Source organism: Hippocampus zosterae, chromosome 10, assembly GCF_025434085.1.
Source record: "Hippocampus zosterae strain Florida chromosome 10, ASM2543408v3, whole genome shotgun sequence".
Taxonomy (NCBI): Eukaryota; Metazoa; Chordata; class Actinopteri; order Syngnathiformes; family Syngnathidae; genus Hippocampus; species Hippocampus zosterae.
Window position 1 is genome coordinate 21,056,654 of NC_067460.1, and position 18,236 is coordinate 21,074,889.

At 44.1% G+C, this 18,236-nt stretch overlaps 1 protein-coding gene and 1 long non-coding RNA gene across 2 annotated transcripts in view; one reads left to right on the forward strand and one right to left on the reverse strand.

Moving 5' to 3' along the window:
* Positions 1–18,236, forward strand: part of LOC127609034 (uncharacterized) — a 137,681-nt gene that overhangs the window by 7,358 nt on the left and 112,087 nt on the right. The window lies entirely within an intron of this gene.
* Positions 1,907–18,236, reverse strand: part of clmpb (CXADR like membrane protein b) — a 66,666-nt gene continuing 50,336 nt past the window's right edge. The window contains exons 3-7 of the mRNA XM_052078565.1: positions 14,682–14,886; positions 11,590–11,757; positions 11,241–11,363; positions 9,614–9,755; positions 1,907–8,229 (exon numbers count right to left, since the gene is read on the reverse strand). Of these exons, the coding sequence (XP_051934525.1) occupies positions 7,893–8,229; positions 9,614–9,755; positions 11,241–11,363; positions 11,590–11,757; positions 14,682–14,886 (975 nt within the window). The 3' untranslated portion in view covers positions 1,907–7,892. The remainder of the gene's footprint in view (positions 8,230–9,613; positions 9,756–11,240; positions 11,364–11,589; positions 11,758–14,681; positions 14,887–18,236) is intronic.

Sequence of the window (18,236 nt, forward strand, 5' to 3'; positions counted from 1 at the left end):
TCTCGGAATCAGCTGCAGTTGCAAACTGACACGAGTGATTTAAACCAGTCGTTCGTCTGCCATTTCGAATGTGGCCTAATTACCAGCCCTGACATTCGCAACCTCTTTCTGTGGTGCTCAAGGGATGTTTTGTTCTCAGCCAACATTTCATAACTAGTAGCAAGAACACTGACTCAGTAAGTTTGCACACGTTCTCGTGGACATTATACATTTCTGGTTTTTAACTAAATGTCAGCTGTTACGTCCGACACAAAGAGCAATTTTTTCAATTGCATGCGTTTGTTTTTGATGCGACGGTGCTCTTCGGCTCGATCACAGTTGTTTACGCCACCGCTCTATTGTGGGTTATGTCATTCATTCATTCATTCATCTTCCTAACCGCTTGATCCTCACTAGGGTCGCGGGGGGTGCTGGAGCCTATCCCAGCTGTCTCCGGGCAGTAGGCGGGGGACACCCTGAATCGGTTGCCAGCCAATCGCAGGGCACACAGAGACGAACAACCATTCGCACTCATACTCACACCTAGGGACAATTTAGAGTGTTCAATCAGCCTGCCACGCATGTTTTTGGAATGTGGGAGGAAACCGGAGCACCCGGAAAAAACCCACGCAGGCCCGGGGAGAACATGCAAACTCCACACAGGGAGGCCGGAGCTGGAATCGAACCCGGTACCTCTGCACTGTGAAGCCCACGTGCTAACCACTGGACTACCGGGCCGCCGTGGGTTATGTTGTTTGTTTTTAATCTGTGGGTTTTACTGTAAATATTCAAGCGCGGACCTGATAAGAGTTGATTCACATTCAGTCAATTGTTTATTTGGGAGAATTAGAATTTAATTTATACAGCTAAGGAAAACCATCATCATATTACATCTGGGTGATGGTAAAAGGATGACTCTGTAACAGTTATTTATATCGTCTAACATTCACAAAAGCTAGCTGAATTGTAAATAAAACACTATTTGCAATACGTCGTCATCGTACAGCTGCCCACAGATGATAACACTTCAGCATAGGCATGCATTATGTGTGTGGGTGTGTGGGTGTTTATGATGCTGTTGTCACACATGGCTAATCAGGTGACACAATGGAGGCCTGGAGCAGAGAGTATACAAATAGAATCTGGTCTTGGATGGTATGTTTAAAAAAAGTATGCCGCATAGGGTTCGATTATGGCGTTTGCATGTTCTCACCTTGCCTGCGTGGGTTTTGTCCGGGTACTCCGGTTTCCTCCCAATTCCAAAAACTTGCATGACAGGTTGACAGACCACTCTAAAATATCTCAAGGTATGAATGTGATGGTTTTTTCGTCACTGTGTGCCCTGCGATTGGCTGGCAACCGGTTCAAGGTGTCCCCCCGCTTCCTGCCCGAAGACGGCTGGGATAAGCTCCAAGCACGCCCCGCGGCCCTTATGAGGATAAGCGGATCAGAAAATGGATGGATGGACAGACGGAAAACTTTCCTTTTAGAAATCCTAGCCATCAGTGGGTCAGGTATCGAGAGAAATACAACACAGCCAGATAGCTTTCTTAACCGGCTGGATTGATGACTAAAATGGGTGTACGTGGGCACTTTGTAATGTCCTCTGACTGTACACTAGGTGGCAATGATGCTATAAAAATACTGTTGAGAGGAAATAGGCTGTTCAGAAAATACAGTGTTTGGCTACACTCTGGCCTTGTTATTTTGCCTTGAAGACTTTATGCGTGTTTTGAGAAATGTTTTACTTTCCGGGGCTTGTTTGCAAAGTGAAGGACGCAGCAGTTAAATTTGGCAAAGATGCAAATGCAAAACTTGTCTTTGCTGACAAGGAATAGGAAAAATTGGTTCACTCGTTTTACCCATCGGGAGTATTTGTCGCATTGTAAGCACCACAAAAAAAAAAAACCCACACCAGAAGTCCAAGTTGGTTGTCATTGAATATTTTATTTGCAAATGAAAGAGTAATAACTCATAAGTCGTAAAAATATACATTTTTAAAATTGTGATATTTACATGGATTGTTTTGTCATCAATCAAACAAAGAATTCAGCACGGTGACTCAAAACCGAACAACTGCCGAAAAGAAATGGATGATCGTCCAAAGGAAACAAGAGTGTCTTGCACGTACCCTTCAGTACCGCTGGAGCATGCGCGTCTGCTCCTGACGCTTTTGCTATGTCGTCAGGGAGAAACAGCCGACCGCACACATGCCACACAGACCCATGATGAGTGCAGTACACACAAAAGTGCAAAGTACATGGATGCAAATGAAAAAGATCAAAAGATAAGACCAAAAAAATAAAGCTTCATAAATTTTGTATGTACAATTGTAGATTTTTTTTTTCAATTCCTTATCCAAATACAGGTATGATACATCAAAGCAAAGCATTCTCATTCCTTTGCTCAGTTTCGTATGACATGCAGGTCCCTTCAGATCCCTTTTCCAGGGTGACTTCAGCACCGTCCGTCATTTTGGGGGAAAACGCGTCACATTCCGAGGCCCAAATCTCTGAGCATCATTTCGCTCCGCCCTCAAGTCGGAAATAAAACAAACATTAAAAATGCGGTTATCACACGACACGGGTTAACCTAACACTTGAGTGTTGATGATGAGACAATACACATACAGTGTCGATTGAAATACTGTTCTAAAAGACGATACGCTCCGTGTGTGTGGTCTTGATTCCACGAGATCGCGGAAATCCGTTGAGAGAAAGCGCCGCACATGAGAGGATGAAGTCAGGGATCTGCCACCTGAGTCAAAGCGCTTGGAGGAGTTTGAACGGCTCCTTTCTTCCTCCTCCGCCGTTGCCGCTGCTATTGTTTCATCGATGGCGGAGGGGAATTTCAACGTCGAGAGCTTTGGCTCGATATCAATCGTGTTTGGAGCTCCTCCTGATTCCCAGCGCTACAGCGCTCTGACAGAATCTCGTGACAAGCAACGGCTTGGAGAATCCGCCACTGTTGCTGTTACTGTCACGACTTCTATTAGTTCATATTAATAGTGCCCAACATCCAATCCATTAAGCTGACTCTGAAGGAACAGAAATGTGCGTGAGCACCTCCGTGCTTGTGGAAATGCAGCTACAGAGACAAAAAAAAAATATCTGGACACACACAGAGAGCTACAGAAAAGCTGGAGGAGTTATAACCGCATCCAGTCTTCTGGTAAAGACTTTACAACTTTACACTAGATCCATATTATGTGGAAGAATTTATCGAGGTGTTCATTCGTCCAGACCATGGACCTCTCTCTGATCACTGGGCTTTCCTCAAAGTTATTCCCACAGAGGTGGAGGCATCGAATTGTCTGGTCAAGAATCGTAAATCTGCATTTCAGAAAACTGGGAAATTCCAACCTCAAGTGTATTGGGACACTGCTGGAATTGTACTCAAGTAATCTGATGCCAATCCCGTTCCAATCCCTTAGACTATGTGAGTCTGTCATGAGTCTGTCATGTACCTGTCAGGGTTTTTTTTTTGTTGTTGTTTATTTTCCCATTGGAAAATCCTTTGCAGTCTCACCTTCGAAATTTCAAATAGGCTATTTCCGACTTCCCAGCAACTTGGAAGGCATCTTCAGAATCCCACGAATCGACTTTGTAAGAAGCGTAGCTCGGCCTTACAGTTTAATCGCTCAAGAGGTAGGCTCCGTCCCAAGACTTTTTGTCCACATGCATAACTACTTAATATAGTATTTGCATGTACATATAATATTATTGTGTGTGCGCACCCGCGGCCAAGTGTAAAAGCATGAAGCCCACTGATGAATTATGTACACACTTGTCTCGACACACTCCTCCTCCCCTACAAGCGTAAATATGGCTGCCGCTTGGAAGGCAAGCTTCAATTGACTCTTCGGTCCAAATGAAAATACTGACAGTCAGGTGATCGTTAATTAACGGCTACTTTGCCCGTTTAGATCCCCTCTCATTCGCCGAATGGCGAACTGTAGAGTGTGTGTGGGCGTGGCCTGAGGGCTTAGACTGAAATAACATGCACGCACCCTCACCGTCCACACTGACACTCATATTCACATGCACACATACACACGCTAGCTTCCTTGGTCGGCTACGAACTGCTGTCTGTTTAAAAGGCATCTTTCCGCCTCCCTTCACAGGCGAGTCAGAAGGGAAGTCCCTCACGTGAAGTCAAAGTACATGTTTATTTCCACCGCAGATCTCACAATCTATCTCGGACGTTGTATCGGTCTGTCGTGGTGAAGAAGGAGCTGAGCCAAAGGGCGAAGCTCTCAATTTACCGGTCGATCTACGTCCCAACCCTCACCTATGGTCACGAGCTATGGGTCGTGACCGAAAGAACGAGATCCCGGATACAAGCGGCCAAAATGAGTTTTCTCCGGAGGGTGTCCGGGCTCTCCCTTAGAGATAAGGTGAGAAGCTCAGTCATCCGGGAGGGGCTCAGAGTCGAGCCGCTTCTCCTCCACATCGAGAGGAGCCAGGTGAGGTGGCTTGGGCATCTGATTCGGATGCCCTCTGAGCGCCTCCCAGTGAGGTGTTCCGGTCATGTCCCACCGGGAGGAGACCCCGAGGAAGACCCAGGACACGCTGGAGAGACTATGTCACCCAGCTTGCCTGGGAACGACTCGGGATCCCCCGGGGAGAGCTGGAAGAAGTAGCTAGGGAGAGGGAAGTCTGGGCTTCCCTGCTAAAGCTGTTGCCCCCGCGACCCGGCCCCGGATAAACGGTAGATGATGGATGGATGGATCTCACAAATTTGAATATCAATTTCCAACTTCACTTCAGTTTGACAAGGAACATCCAAAGATAAGGCCAACTCTCATGACCGCCACCAAAGCTTAACAAGTAACAAATCACTTGTGAAGTGAAACCTTCAAAGTATGAATGACTCAACAATTTTCCATGGTCAAAAAGCAGGTACTAAACTGAATTTCTAGTATTGTGCCTCATAAACACACGTGGTAATATTAGATTGTCTTAGTTTTGGAGGGTGCAGTACGATGCTCCGCAGTCTTCACCTGTTTTTGCGGGGCATGTTCTGACTGACTTCACTTCAGTTTTCCCTTGGATGTCATTTGAAAAGCGTGTGTGTATGTGTATGTGTGTGTGTGCGTAGAACATACACATCCCAGTTGGGAATATGTGTGAGCACCACCGCCCCCCTATTGGCAATTACTGGCAATGGTTGCTGTTCCGTGAAAAATCTGTACTACGATGAAGGTCCGGAGTCTGTCGGAAAAAACAAAACAAAACAAAAAACTCTTCGGACCACTGATTTAGAACACAAAACAACATGTTTTGAATTCACCTTTGGGTTTTCCATTTGACTTTTACCTGTAGAGGGAGCAAATCTCCCCTCATGTACCCTAATTGATCAAGGCAAATGACATCATGTGCATATATCTATCTGTATGTACAATACAAAACAATACTGATTACATCATGTACAGTACATCGCCCGTGGCTTTATATTGCTTTCTCAATAATTGATACTTTGAACTGCTCTGAAGTGCCCCATTTTGGAAAGCCTCATTTTTTTTTGTTTCCTCCCCCGCGGGAGACTTATTGAAGTAGCATCGATATTTATCGCGAAAGACCTTCTGAGTCGGTGCGGTGAAGATAAAGACAAAGAAAGAAAGTGTGAAAAGGAATAAGGGATTGCAAAGGCACACTGATAGAAAATCTACTTGCTCTATTTTAAGCTACGTTCAATCAAACTGCACTGGGTCTGTGACTATGTGACAAAAGGCGCGTTGGCTGATACCAGGCGGACCAAGAACACACCGGCGCCCTCTGAGTCAGCCAGACAGCCATTGACTGCCACCCCATTATTATGGATCCATTGAGAGTCCTGACACTGATTTCGATGCATTCTCTTTTACAACTGAAATGAGTCTTCCCGTTCCTTTTATTCGGCCTAATTGGCCCTTCTCACGATGATGTCTAAAAAGCTTCGGCCTCGTGTCTTCTTTGGGTTATCTTCACTAATTCAACACGTTATATAATGAGACAAGTAAGGTACGGACAGACTGAGGCAAGCAGACAAGAGCGGAGGCTTGCAAGAAGCTGACAGAGGCAAACGAGAGGACTGGCTTGCTAATGAGCCGAACAACAGAGTGGCATCTCTCTTCCTGGCATTGCGTCTGATGCTACTCTGAAAAGTAGCTCTTTGAACATGAAAAAAAACCAACAACTGCTGAGAAATTATTTTTTCGTAAACATCTATCTTGGGGGTGGGGGGGATTACGTAGTCCCGAGTGCTGAAGCTCACAATGTCTCGTTAAGACTGTGACTGTCTTTTTCTTGATTTAATGAATCGTACGTGTTGGTCATTATGTACACCAACCATACGAAGCAACACGCTCGGTTGCTGCGGTTCTCCTGCCTGGTCTGCCTCTCGTAACATCTCCCAACTTCTCCGATGGTGCGTTTTTGTGTTTTCAGCAATGCGCCTGTGACTTAGAATCGAATAATCGAATAATTTATGTGAGGATCGAATCATTTCTGTGAAATGGTGCCGTCATACTGTAAGATGTGCCTACCATCGTAAATAATAGAACACTTTAAAGCTCACTTCAGCTTTGTTATTAATTTGATGTCGTAGTACAAGACAATATTGTATCGTACCACTAGGTGTCACTAAATGTTGCCCACTTGGCGTCCATTTCAGCCCTGGTCACCCTGGAAGGGGAATTGCCTACATCTGTCATCCTTCTTATTGTTTTTATTTTTGTACCTTCTCCTCTTGGTCAGGTTTAGATCAGGAGATGTCATTAATATTTGTCAATGGTGGACTTGGGAGTCTTTTTGTGATTAAGTGCTGTATAAATAAATCGGACTTGACTGGACTCGACTGAAGATCGCACCAGGAAGAGAGAGCGCATACAACTCCACTTAGGGATACTTCGATGAGCCGATTGATTCAGTACCTCTCTGGGAGCGAAAACAACGTCCTCGCTCCTCATCATCCATCACACATTCATGGTGACACATTTTGGTTTCAGCATTGGTACAAACAAACAAAGAAAAAATAATAATACGCCTTATTAGGGATCGGTGGCAAATATTATACTTGACTTCAGCTATTGATGCTTATACGGAAAGCACGGCCCATCTACAGGCCGAGTCTATGTAGTTAATAGACGTTAAGGTATTCAGTACCAGAAAAGAGGTGAAGACTCCGTTGATATGACTCCACTGTTAGTGCGATGTGAAGTTTGCCCTGCTGGTGGTAAAGCAGATAGGCTGTTCAGTCACATGAGGGAGTCTAAGTAGCTTTGTTGTGTGTTTCTCATGAGAGAGGTTGATGTTGAACACACACATGCGCACACACACACATGCGCACACACACACACTGAAATACTGTGTCTGGCCGCACGAATGGGCCCAATTGGGTCAACCCACGGGTGGCAAATGGGGTCTGTGGTTTTGGATCTGATGCTGGAAGAAGATGACATCATATCATCCTCCTGCTGGATAGAAAATATCTGCAGTCTCCATTTCTGTACATCCCGTGGTGGGAGGGGGGCTACTTCCACTTTCACCGAGGTTTGAATGCTTCACCCTTTGCTCCGTTACAAGCCTAAAATTTGGATTAGATATATACTCAACAAGGGAGTGGGGGGGTGGGGGGGCTTTAAGCTTTCCGCTCACAGTGCTTCCTTCCTTGAGTCATAAGACACAAACAGTGCCTTTTCTCTGATCTTTTTGTGTGTGTGTGTGTGTGTGTTTTTTTTGTAATTCAGTAGGGGACAAGCATTTCATATTTTCCCTTTTAAGTATGCATTCATTAGAAGTACTTGACTTATAGTATTGAATTTTTAATAACATCCTTTTAACTAGTTGCATTTCTTTGTTTATGGAGGAGTCTTAGCTTTTAGGAAGTGGGTGCAAGGTTGTGGGGTATGGATGGGAGTCTGGGCAGGGGTCCTACACAGTCTGAAAGGCCTTGGTCTGGGCGGGGACCATTAGGGTCGGGGGTGTTGGCCCAGACATATTCCTGGAGTTGAATTTGGGAGTGGCGGGGGGCTCGGGGGTCTTGGACGGCACCACTGTGGTGTAAGCCGGAGGGGACTGGGGAAAGCCCGGAGGTTGTCCATTTTCCTTCAGCGCTGCAACTGCAGGTGGGCGGGGGCGGTGCCCGCGCTGGGCGCTGTTGTGCACCATCGACTGGGTCGAAGAGGCACCTGAGCGTGAGCTGCCGGAACGGGACGAAGACAGGGAATTGGGCTTCACCAGCTTTGCCTTGGGAGCTTCGGCATCCTCTCTGCATAAACACGCAGATACATGAAAAATATTTACTGAGATCAAAATGTACAGTATTTCACAAAAAGCGGGTCCACCTACTCAAAGCTTTGTAAATACTCTTATCTTTTCATGGGTCAACACTGAAGACATAACACTTTGCTACAAGATCAAGCAAAAAGTAGTCCGTGTAGAGTTCGTGTAACAGTGTAAATTTACTGTCCTCATTGAAACCATTGGTAAACAAAAGTGAAGACAACCCAAAGTTAAAAAACTGAGACCTATTCGCCATTTTCCTACACCAATGTCATGTGACTTATTAGAAAGCCACAAGTATGAATGGTATGCAGGAGGATTAAATTTGGCATTATCATTGTCACACTCCCTCAAAGGGGTCATGGGAAATTCAAAATGGCATCTCAACAAAACATTCTGGGGATCTGAAAATAAAGTACTGCTTGACTGGTTAACATGGGGTCCTTAATTCCAGTCCTCAAGAGTCCTTATTCAGCCTGTTTTTGATATCTTCCTCCTCCAACACACCTGGTTCAAATGATCAATGATCTTTATCGGGATTCTGAAAATCTCGCTAATGAGCTGATGCTTTGAAAAAAAGTGTGTATACACAGCTTTTCTGGATTCAGTTTGACACGTCCAAATTATGCTTTGTGAGACTGTAAAAACAACACTGCATTGAAGGGATCAATTGGAACAAGATACCCGACTATGGTGTAAAGTTTATCATGCGCTGTCAACACGTTAGCATTTGTGCGCATCGTGCGCCTCATTCAGGCAGACGAATCGTGCTTATGAGGGATTAGTGTCGGCTTTTCCACAGAAAGTCAAAAACCTCTCGTGTAAAAAGTTGATGAAAAGTAATTTTCTGGAAAAAAAACTGAAGAAGTAATATGGCTGGGGTTTGTACCTCGCACCCAAGTGGTTGCGGTCTGTTTGAAGCACCTTGCCACTCCCTCGCATGGCATACAAGTAGAAAATCAAGTAGAAAATTCATCTTTTCTGCATTATTTCTGAAAGCTCGCACTCCACCTTGCAACATTTTTTAAGGCTGCATTCGTGAACGAGCACCTACACTGACGCAAATTAGTCACAGAAAATGCGTAATTTTTTTTTTTGTATCACTTGGAACACACATAAAAGCAGCAAGAGTCATTCAGTTGTTCATACTTAACAAATACATTTGCCATACTTCTTCATACAAAGGCTGCAAGCATTTATTTGCTATACTACAAGAGGTAAAAGAAACAACCTTTACATTTCACTTTGACCGTTAGAGGAAATGCAGTATGTCCCCAGTACTGTCATAAGAAGTCCTCCATTAAACATGTCTGGTAGAACACAGACACAAAGAAAAGTACACATCTGAGTGAAAAGGACGAAGAACAAACCTTATTTCATTTGGAGTCTCCTCTTCCTCGTACTTCTTTTTCTCTTTTGTTCGGAAGACAAGCCAAATAATTAATATGACGATGAGCACACCCAGGGAAATTCCCACTACGGCGCCAGCGACCTTGCCCATATCCCTCACATCTGTGAAAACATAACAGATTCTATCAGATAGATTTGGTACAACTGGACATCTACCGCAATCTTTTTGAGAATAACACACATCATTTTTGGGTGTGGAAAAAAAAATCATCCAAAATCAAGGGGGGGCAGTATAAACCGTATTATACCGTATTAAATCGTATATCGGTTTAAAGGGGGGAAAAAAGTGCTTATTTTTATTGGCACCTCGGGGTTGTGAAAAAGGTGTACTTTGATTCCAATGTAATATCTAATGTCTATATACAGCCGGCACCGAACTAAAAACCCGGGCACTATTTGTTCCACATGTGTTTTCGGAGTGCAAGACCTTGCTTATATACTCTGTGCCTCTGTAATTTTGATGAGTATCTTCAGTAAACTGTACTGTAATACACCCCATACGCTGCAAGGTTGAGATTGACTCCACAAAAACAGGTTTAGCTCCTCACCAAGAATCCTGTTGCAAGAGGATTTCTTCCAAAATGGGTGGAGGAGACATTGAAAGGCGATTTTCGAGGTGCATATAATATTCGAGTGTGTGTTAAAATTTCTCTCGGTTTTATTTGGCACTATAAGAGAGGCACGCATTTTTTTCAACGTATTTAATAATATGGTTGTTGATTTTCCAGTGGGCGGCCCGGTAGCCCAGTGGTTAGCACGTCGGCTTCTCAGTGCAGAGGTACCGGGTTCGATTCCAGCTCCGGCCTCCCTGTGTGGAGTTTGCATGTTCTCCCCGGGCCTGCGTGGGTTTTCTCCGGGTGCTCCGGTTTCCTCCCACATTCCAAAAATATGCATGGCAGGCTGATTGAACACTCTAAATTGTCCCTAGGTGTGAGTGTGAGCGTGGATGGTTGTTCGTCTATGTGTGCCCTGCGATTGGCTGGCAACCGATTCAGGGTGTCCCCCGCCTACTGCCCGGAGACAGCTGGGATAGGCTCCAGCACCCCCCGCGACCCCAGTGAGGATCAAGCGGTACGGAAGATGAATGATTTTCCAGTGGTGTAGGTCACGGCATCATGCGAACTAAAAATTTCGGATATTTTGGTTGAATGAGGAAAGCAAACAATTTGAAATAATCAAACTAACCTGTCATAAGTACAATAGTCAATACATTGACAACAAATAGGCAATTTTACTTTGTTGTGCACGTTTCAATTTACCACTACGGTCATCAACCAGTTTGTGCAGAGCTACAAGACGTGTCAATTTGTTTACACGTGACCCCAACCGCATGGCCACTCTAGAAATATATTAGTGTGCCAGTGAAACACGAGTGTTGGAGTACAGGTGGCATCAGCACATTCTGTGCACTCCCATGCGTTGGTAGACTGGGGAAGTATCATGGGGTGTGGAAGCATAAATTTCCATCTGCAGTTTGAAACAATTGCCATCAGTCAGTCTGACAGGTGGAGGTGAGGTGAATGGCACAATAAGTTGCCAGTTGAACACCCCCCTCCCCCCGCCGCCTCCCACCTTCCAAACACTCACGCTGCATTGTGACCTCAATGGTGCAGTTTTCCTCGCCCACATCATTGCTGGCTGTGCACCTGTAGACACCTGTGCTGTCCATGGTGAGGTTCCTCAGGGTCACAAGTTCAGGGTTCTTCAGATCTGGACAGCAGAGAATGGTACATTGTGACAATCAAAATGCCCTGAGCTCCGCACTGCATCTTAATTATTACACAGTTCCACTACTCGAACATAAATAAATGTGGCAAAGATTAAAAAAAAAGGAGACCACTGGATAAATGGATAAAGTGCTGTTATGAAACCGAATCCTGATAGCACATCTCTGTAGACATCTTTGGTGGAGCTAAACTGTCATTCTTTTCCTTACCTATCAGTGCCAGGTTTGGCAGTTTTCCCAGGCTTTTGCCTTTGTCCAGCACTCGCTCCCACTTGTAGTTGATAGGGTCAGAACCGTCGCTGGACTTGCAGCTCAGTTTGACGTCACTACCTTCCAGGAGGTCGCCATCCATCCAACATCTGGGCTTTGAGGGTTTCACTGTAAACATGGCAAATGACCGGTTTATATCAGTGGTAAGACAAACACAATTCAGATGTAGCCCGACGGCGTTAACACAAAGATTTGATGTTGATCTGAATATGTCATCACAACCTCAAATTCAGTCTGTCCATTTCCTAATGGGCGTGGATTCATCCAGGTGAGTTGGATTTAATGTGTATGTGGAAGAAAGCTGCAGCATCCAGAGAAAACCCGTACAAGCACAGGGAGCGTATGCAACTTCCACACAAGAATACTCAAGCCGAGCTCTGCAATATTAATCTGGTAGTATTAATAATTACAGGAATGTCTTATTGAATCAATCAAGTATCTCTTTACATTAACTATATTCAAATATCTTTTAAAAAAGTATGGCCAGCATACCTTTTCAGTCAAATATAAATTCTGCTTCATTGCAAATGATAAAAATTAAAATAATAATAAAGAAAACCCTGAAAACTGACTGTGTTTTTTATTGTGCAAACAAAATTATGATTTTTTTTTTTTTCACAACTCAGAACTAACAGTTTATGGTAGTCACTGCGGCCCGGTAGTCCAGTGGTTAGCACGTCGGCTTCACAGTGCAGAGGTACCGGGTTCGATTCCAGCTCCGGCCTCCCTGTGTGGAGTTTGCATGTTCTCCCCGGGCCTGTGTGGGTTTTCTCCGGGTGCTCCGGTTTCCTCCCACATTCCAAAAATATGCATGGCAGGCTGATTGAACACTCTAAATTGTCCCTAGGTGCGAGTGTGAGCGTGGATGGTTGTTCGTCTATGTGTGCCCTGCGATTGGCTGGCAACTGATTCAGGGTGTCCCCCGCCTACTGCCCGGAGACGGCTGGCATGGGCTCCAGCACCCCCCGCGACCCTAGTGAGGATCAAGCGGTACGGAAGATGAATGAATGAATGAGTGAATGAACGTCTTGTACTGTTAGAAACCTGCAAAATGTGAACATGTTCCAAATAAAACTGACTTATACCACAGAGATTCAATTGCTTAAGCTCAATTTTTTCCCCCCACTCACACAAAGCCCATAGATACATAAATACAATGGCTGAAAACAAAGTAGATTAAATATGTGGCAAACGGTTTGATTCTGTCAAGATAAAATCCACAGATGAGGAATAGATGGGCTCCGTTTGAGACCACAGAGAGTTGAAACTGAGTCTATGGAGTCTCGTTCACTGTGACTGTGAAGATGGCTGTGAATGTCATTATTTTCTTCTTTTTTTCCCCTTCCTGCAACAGCACAAAGGTTTCAGTTCAGCAGCTCGACAAAAAAAAAAAAAAAAAAAACACACAGAAGAGGAGTTCTGGATGCTGCTGAAACGCATACTGCCTCTCTGTCTTTAAACACACCGGACGGCTTTGCTGAGCTATGAGAAAAACCCGAAAATAGCCTGGCTTCCATCCCAGCAGTGTATTTTTAGATCAGTGGCAAGCTATTTTTAAACGGCCCTTTTCTATTTTGTCGTCGTCGCAGTGTCGGCGTTTGTGCATTTGGTTGGGACTGACAGTCTGCAGAGCTGCGGTATGTTGATGAAACTACACTGTTGTGAGGTAGCTTGTGCGGAGAATCATCTTATCTGTATGTAATAGAGGATTTCTTACATGATAATGAAAAAAATATTTTAAATTCTATTTCATGTAGTATGTAATGTAATTGCAAAAAAAAAAACGCAGCTGTAATTGATCATATTTTTGGGAGGAAATAAGTAATTCAATTACAGTTGCTTTTGGAAATAATTAAGATTACGATTGTCGTTATATTGCCACAAAAATACAGCCAGATATAATTCTACATTTACCATATCTTCTGGTCTATAAACCAATATTTTTTTTCCAACGCTTTGAACCCCGCGGCTTGAAATGTGACAAGGTTTATGTATGAATTTCACACATTTTTACTACAGCCATCTATGTACAAATGTGTTTTAATGGCAATATTTAGCTGTTGTGGCTTTTAATTGGGTGCGTTTTGCAGTCCGGAAATGACGGTGCATCCTCAATCATGTTTGCTTTTGCAAACTGGCTCATAAAAGCATACATTCACAATTCACAGGCGGGTAGTGCATAAACAAACCTGCCTGGCACCAAGCTATTATTTTGAAGAGAGAAATGCAAATGTCAGTTTCCTCAAAATCGAAAGCGGCACCACGAAAGCTGAGGGCAATTTGTAAAAAAATGGAGGCGCTAACTCACTGAAATGTTTTTTTTATGGAAGAGAGATGAGAGGGAGAGGATTAACAGGCTGTTCTATTAGAATACCGATAACCGCGGGCCGAACTAATATCCCATGATGTTTTCATAAATCGCCTGCTTTTCCGTCACCGAGATGATCTCAGTCTTCCCGCCGGACTTTGCGCCTGGCTTGAATGGTCGGACCGCTACCACCCCCCCTCCTCCCCCTCCCTTTGCCATTCGTCCTTCAGAATTGTTTAGCTATGAGCAGGGAACGATGAACATTTCCACTGAGCTTGCTCTAAAGCTTGTTGGAAAACAAAAAGAATGGAAAGTAGAGGCATGAAACGGACAATAATGAATTCACTGAGGATTGAGAGGCCAAAACAAGCTCCCCCAGACATCATTTGTGTAAAGAACTTTCCTAAGAAGCTTATACGGGGGTTTACGGGGAGACAGTTTTAATTATAGACTTTCACCTCAAAAGGACACACATCCATTTAGTTACATTTGTCGAGAATCAAACTCATAAATCAGTTGCATGTTTCTGGTCTCACCTCATCAACAAATTAAAAGAAGATTCCAATCAGTCACTCTGAATCAAATTGAATCATGGGATCGGTCAGCATGGCAGAGGAAATGTGTTGGGTTAATGACCCGTTCAATGAGGTCTGTGTGTGGACATGCAGCAACATGAGCATCAATAAATTTCTGCACGCGTGTGTGTTTGGGTTCGGACCCTTACCCAGCACAATGAGGTTGACTTGGCTCCAGTGGTACTTCCCCCCGGTCTTGACCTTGCAGTAGTACTCCCCGGAGTCGGTCAGCAGCAGATCACTGATCAGCAGGGAGGCGTCACCCCCCAGGTACTCTCCAGCAAAGGACAGGCGACTGCCATCAGTGCTCGTCGCTTCGTTGGTGTACACGTGGCCACCGAAGAACGTAATGATCTGGAAAAATTGAAGAGCAACGCATCACAGACTGTCATTAATGTTGGTGAGTTCAAATCTTCGCAAGCAAATTTAGCTAAGTGGTCCCCAACCACTGGTTTGAAGCTACCGATCAGATGGCGTCAAAATCTGCCAGTAGAATTTATCTCACGTTTGGTGAATCATATTTGATTTTGCCAGATTGATCTTTTTGTCTACACTCCTCCTACAACATGCCAAATGAAAATGCTCGGCAATTTAGCACGTCCGATCTGTCATTTACCGTCGTACCATATCGTAGCGGCTTTTCCCGTGGAAACGCGAGCCTCCTTCCAATGGGTAATGATTGCAACCCAGAGGCTACTTCCACTCTTTCAAACAGCCGATAGCTACATCAAATATGTCATGGATCTTTCCACTAATAATATACTATAATAAGTATTTAACCCTTTCATACACCCTGATAACACGATAAGCTGTCCACTGTAGTAACCACTGTCCCCGAAAGGATTCATGTTGTATTACACTGATGACAATGTATGACATATTCATATTGTGTCTGTATGGATTCAAATTTATGGCTGTCTGATTATCTTCAAGTTCCCTTATTTAATGTGATTTATCTTTTCACTGTGCAGCCAAAATGACTAAATAATAAAAAGTGTCCAGGCAATGAGATGAGAAATCATCAGGCAAATGGGACCCACAGTGGCAATGATGGGATTTTAACAGCTTGGAAAAAATATTAAAAAAAAATACCTGACTCAGTAAATTCCCACAGAAGGCCGGTACTGTAAATATATATTTTTTGAAAGTAAGTGTTAAATAAAAGTTACTTTCCAATGTAACACACTTCCTTCTGTTTTGTTTTACTTGTCAGGACCATTTGGGCGAACAATTTTGATGTTTTTAATGAACGCAAACAGAATAGTGGTTTGGTATTGGTGAACTATAATAACAAAAGATGAATAGAAAGTCATTATACGTGAATTGCGGCCCGGTAGTCCAGTGGTTAGCACGTCGGCTTCACAGTGCAGAGGTACCGGGTTCGATTCCAGCTCCGGCCTCCCTGTGTGGAGTTTGCATGTTCTCCCCGGGCCTGCGTGGGTTTTCTCCGGGTGCTCCGGTTTCCTCCCACATTCCAAAAAACATGGCAGGCTGATTGAACACTCTAAATTGTCCCTAGGTGTGAGTGTGAGTGCAAATGGTTGTTTGTTTCTGTGTGCCCTGCGATTGGCTGGCAACCGATTCAGGGTGTCCCCCGCCTAGTGCCCGGAGACAGCTGGGATAGGATCCAGCACCCCGCGCGACCCTAGTGAGGATCAAGCGGCTCGGAAGATGAATGAATGAATGAATGAATGAATATGCGTGAATTGAAATTAAACAAAACAAAAAAAATGTGTGATTTGAAGAGTGAAAATAACATTTGGGTGCTACGTATTTGAATCTGACTGTGGACTTCGAGCCTGTGCAACGTAGTTTGTTCAGTACAAAAATGCTCATATGACTAAAAGTGCTCCTATGCCTTCTGAATCGAACTGTTGTGAACAGTTGTCATGAAAAACGATTTGATGATTTCCTTCTCCCGACGTCAATCTCCATCTCAATCCAGCGTATATCCCTACGAGTCTCTCGTTCTGGTCGCATTCATGCCCACAAACACAGCTGTCACGGGGGCCTATTACTCAGGGTGAGGGAGAGCCTCCAGATGGGGCCCACTAAGTGCCGGTGCCACAACGCATCACTGACGACCAAACAGGCGCCACCTGCCGTAACCACAGGCGGTGACGGGCCGCTTGATTATATTCACCAAATGCACAGAAAAAAAAAATCAGACCCTGAATGCAAATTGATGTATTGTACATTACAGCGCCGCAGTTCCGCAGAAACAAAATGGACTATAAAGGCAACTACCAATAAGCATGTCTCTTGTTTATTATTTGGCTCCTGCACATTTTACTGCTCTCAGGCATCTGAAACTAATATACTGTTCTTATGCACCGATGTAAAGAAACATACGAGAGAGCGAGAGCATCAAAGTGCTACTCACAGGAATTTTTCGCAAAATGGCTACAGGCTGTTGTTTTTAAAGCTGCAATGACAAAATGCTGACATGGAGCTTTTAAGTCCACTGCAGATTTTTGGGAGGACATATTTACTGGGAAAATGTATTCTTTTTTTTTTAAATAAAGAAACTCAGTATTTCAGCATTAAATATTAGATCATATAGGATTTCAAACTTGGTTTGATCCTCAAGCTCAGCTTATTCTTTATCAAAGAGATGAATATCTTCCACCCTCAACAGCGCTTATCCTGAAGAGGGTTGCGGGTAGTTGCTTGAGCCTGTTCCAGGTGAATTCAGGCGGAAGGTGGATGACACCCAGAACTTGTTGCCAGTCAGTCGCACGGCACATATCGAGGAAAACAACCGTTCACACCCACATGCACACCATCACTCAGTGGGAACCGATCCCGTGAGTCAGGCAAGTGTACTACAACAGCATCAGCAATTGGGTGATGAGTCGTCACTCGAAATTAGTATCATTACAAAGTGCTGAGGTACCGGGTTCGATTCCAGCTCCGGCCTCCCTGTGCGGAGTTGGCATGTTCTCCCCGGGCCTGCGTGGGTTTTCTCCGGGTGCTCCGGTTTCCTCCCACATTCCAAAAACATGCATGGCAGGCTGATTGGATGTTCTAAATTGTCCCTAGGTTTGAATGTGGGCGTGGATGGTTGTTTGTCTCTGTGTGCCCTGCGATTGGCTGGCAACCGATTCAGGGTGTCCCCCGCCCGGAGACAGCTGGGATAGGCTCCAGCACCCCCCGCGACCCTAGTGAGGATCAAGCGGTTTGGAAAATGGATGGATGGACAAACATAAATTACAAAAAAAAAAAAGACGATAATAGTGAACAGCAAAGTCAGAATATTACAATCCTAAGTAATAATATTACAATAAGTCGTAAAGTAAAAAACATGAACTTACAGAAGTGCATAACATGATATATATATATATATATATATATTTTAATATAATTTATTTAGGAATAGTCGTGTTTAATATTTGAATACCATAATGACCACATTTTGTGACTGATAGACATTTTTAGAATTTAAGTGATCTCTTTGGCGCCCTTGTAGGTGGAATGACTGATTTTGAAATTGTGTGGACATAATGTTGTGATTGGCGAGTGTATTTCAGTGATTGAGCGCATGACCTTGAACCTGCTGTCTGGTCCCTTAGTGATTGGAACAAATGTAACACGCACAATCGCTAAGAGGGGCTAAATGTTGCAGGATTGCACTTTCTCTCGCTGACGGTACAAAAGAATGATTTATTCATTCGGTCTTTTCAACCTAATCAAATTTTCAGATG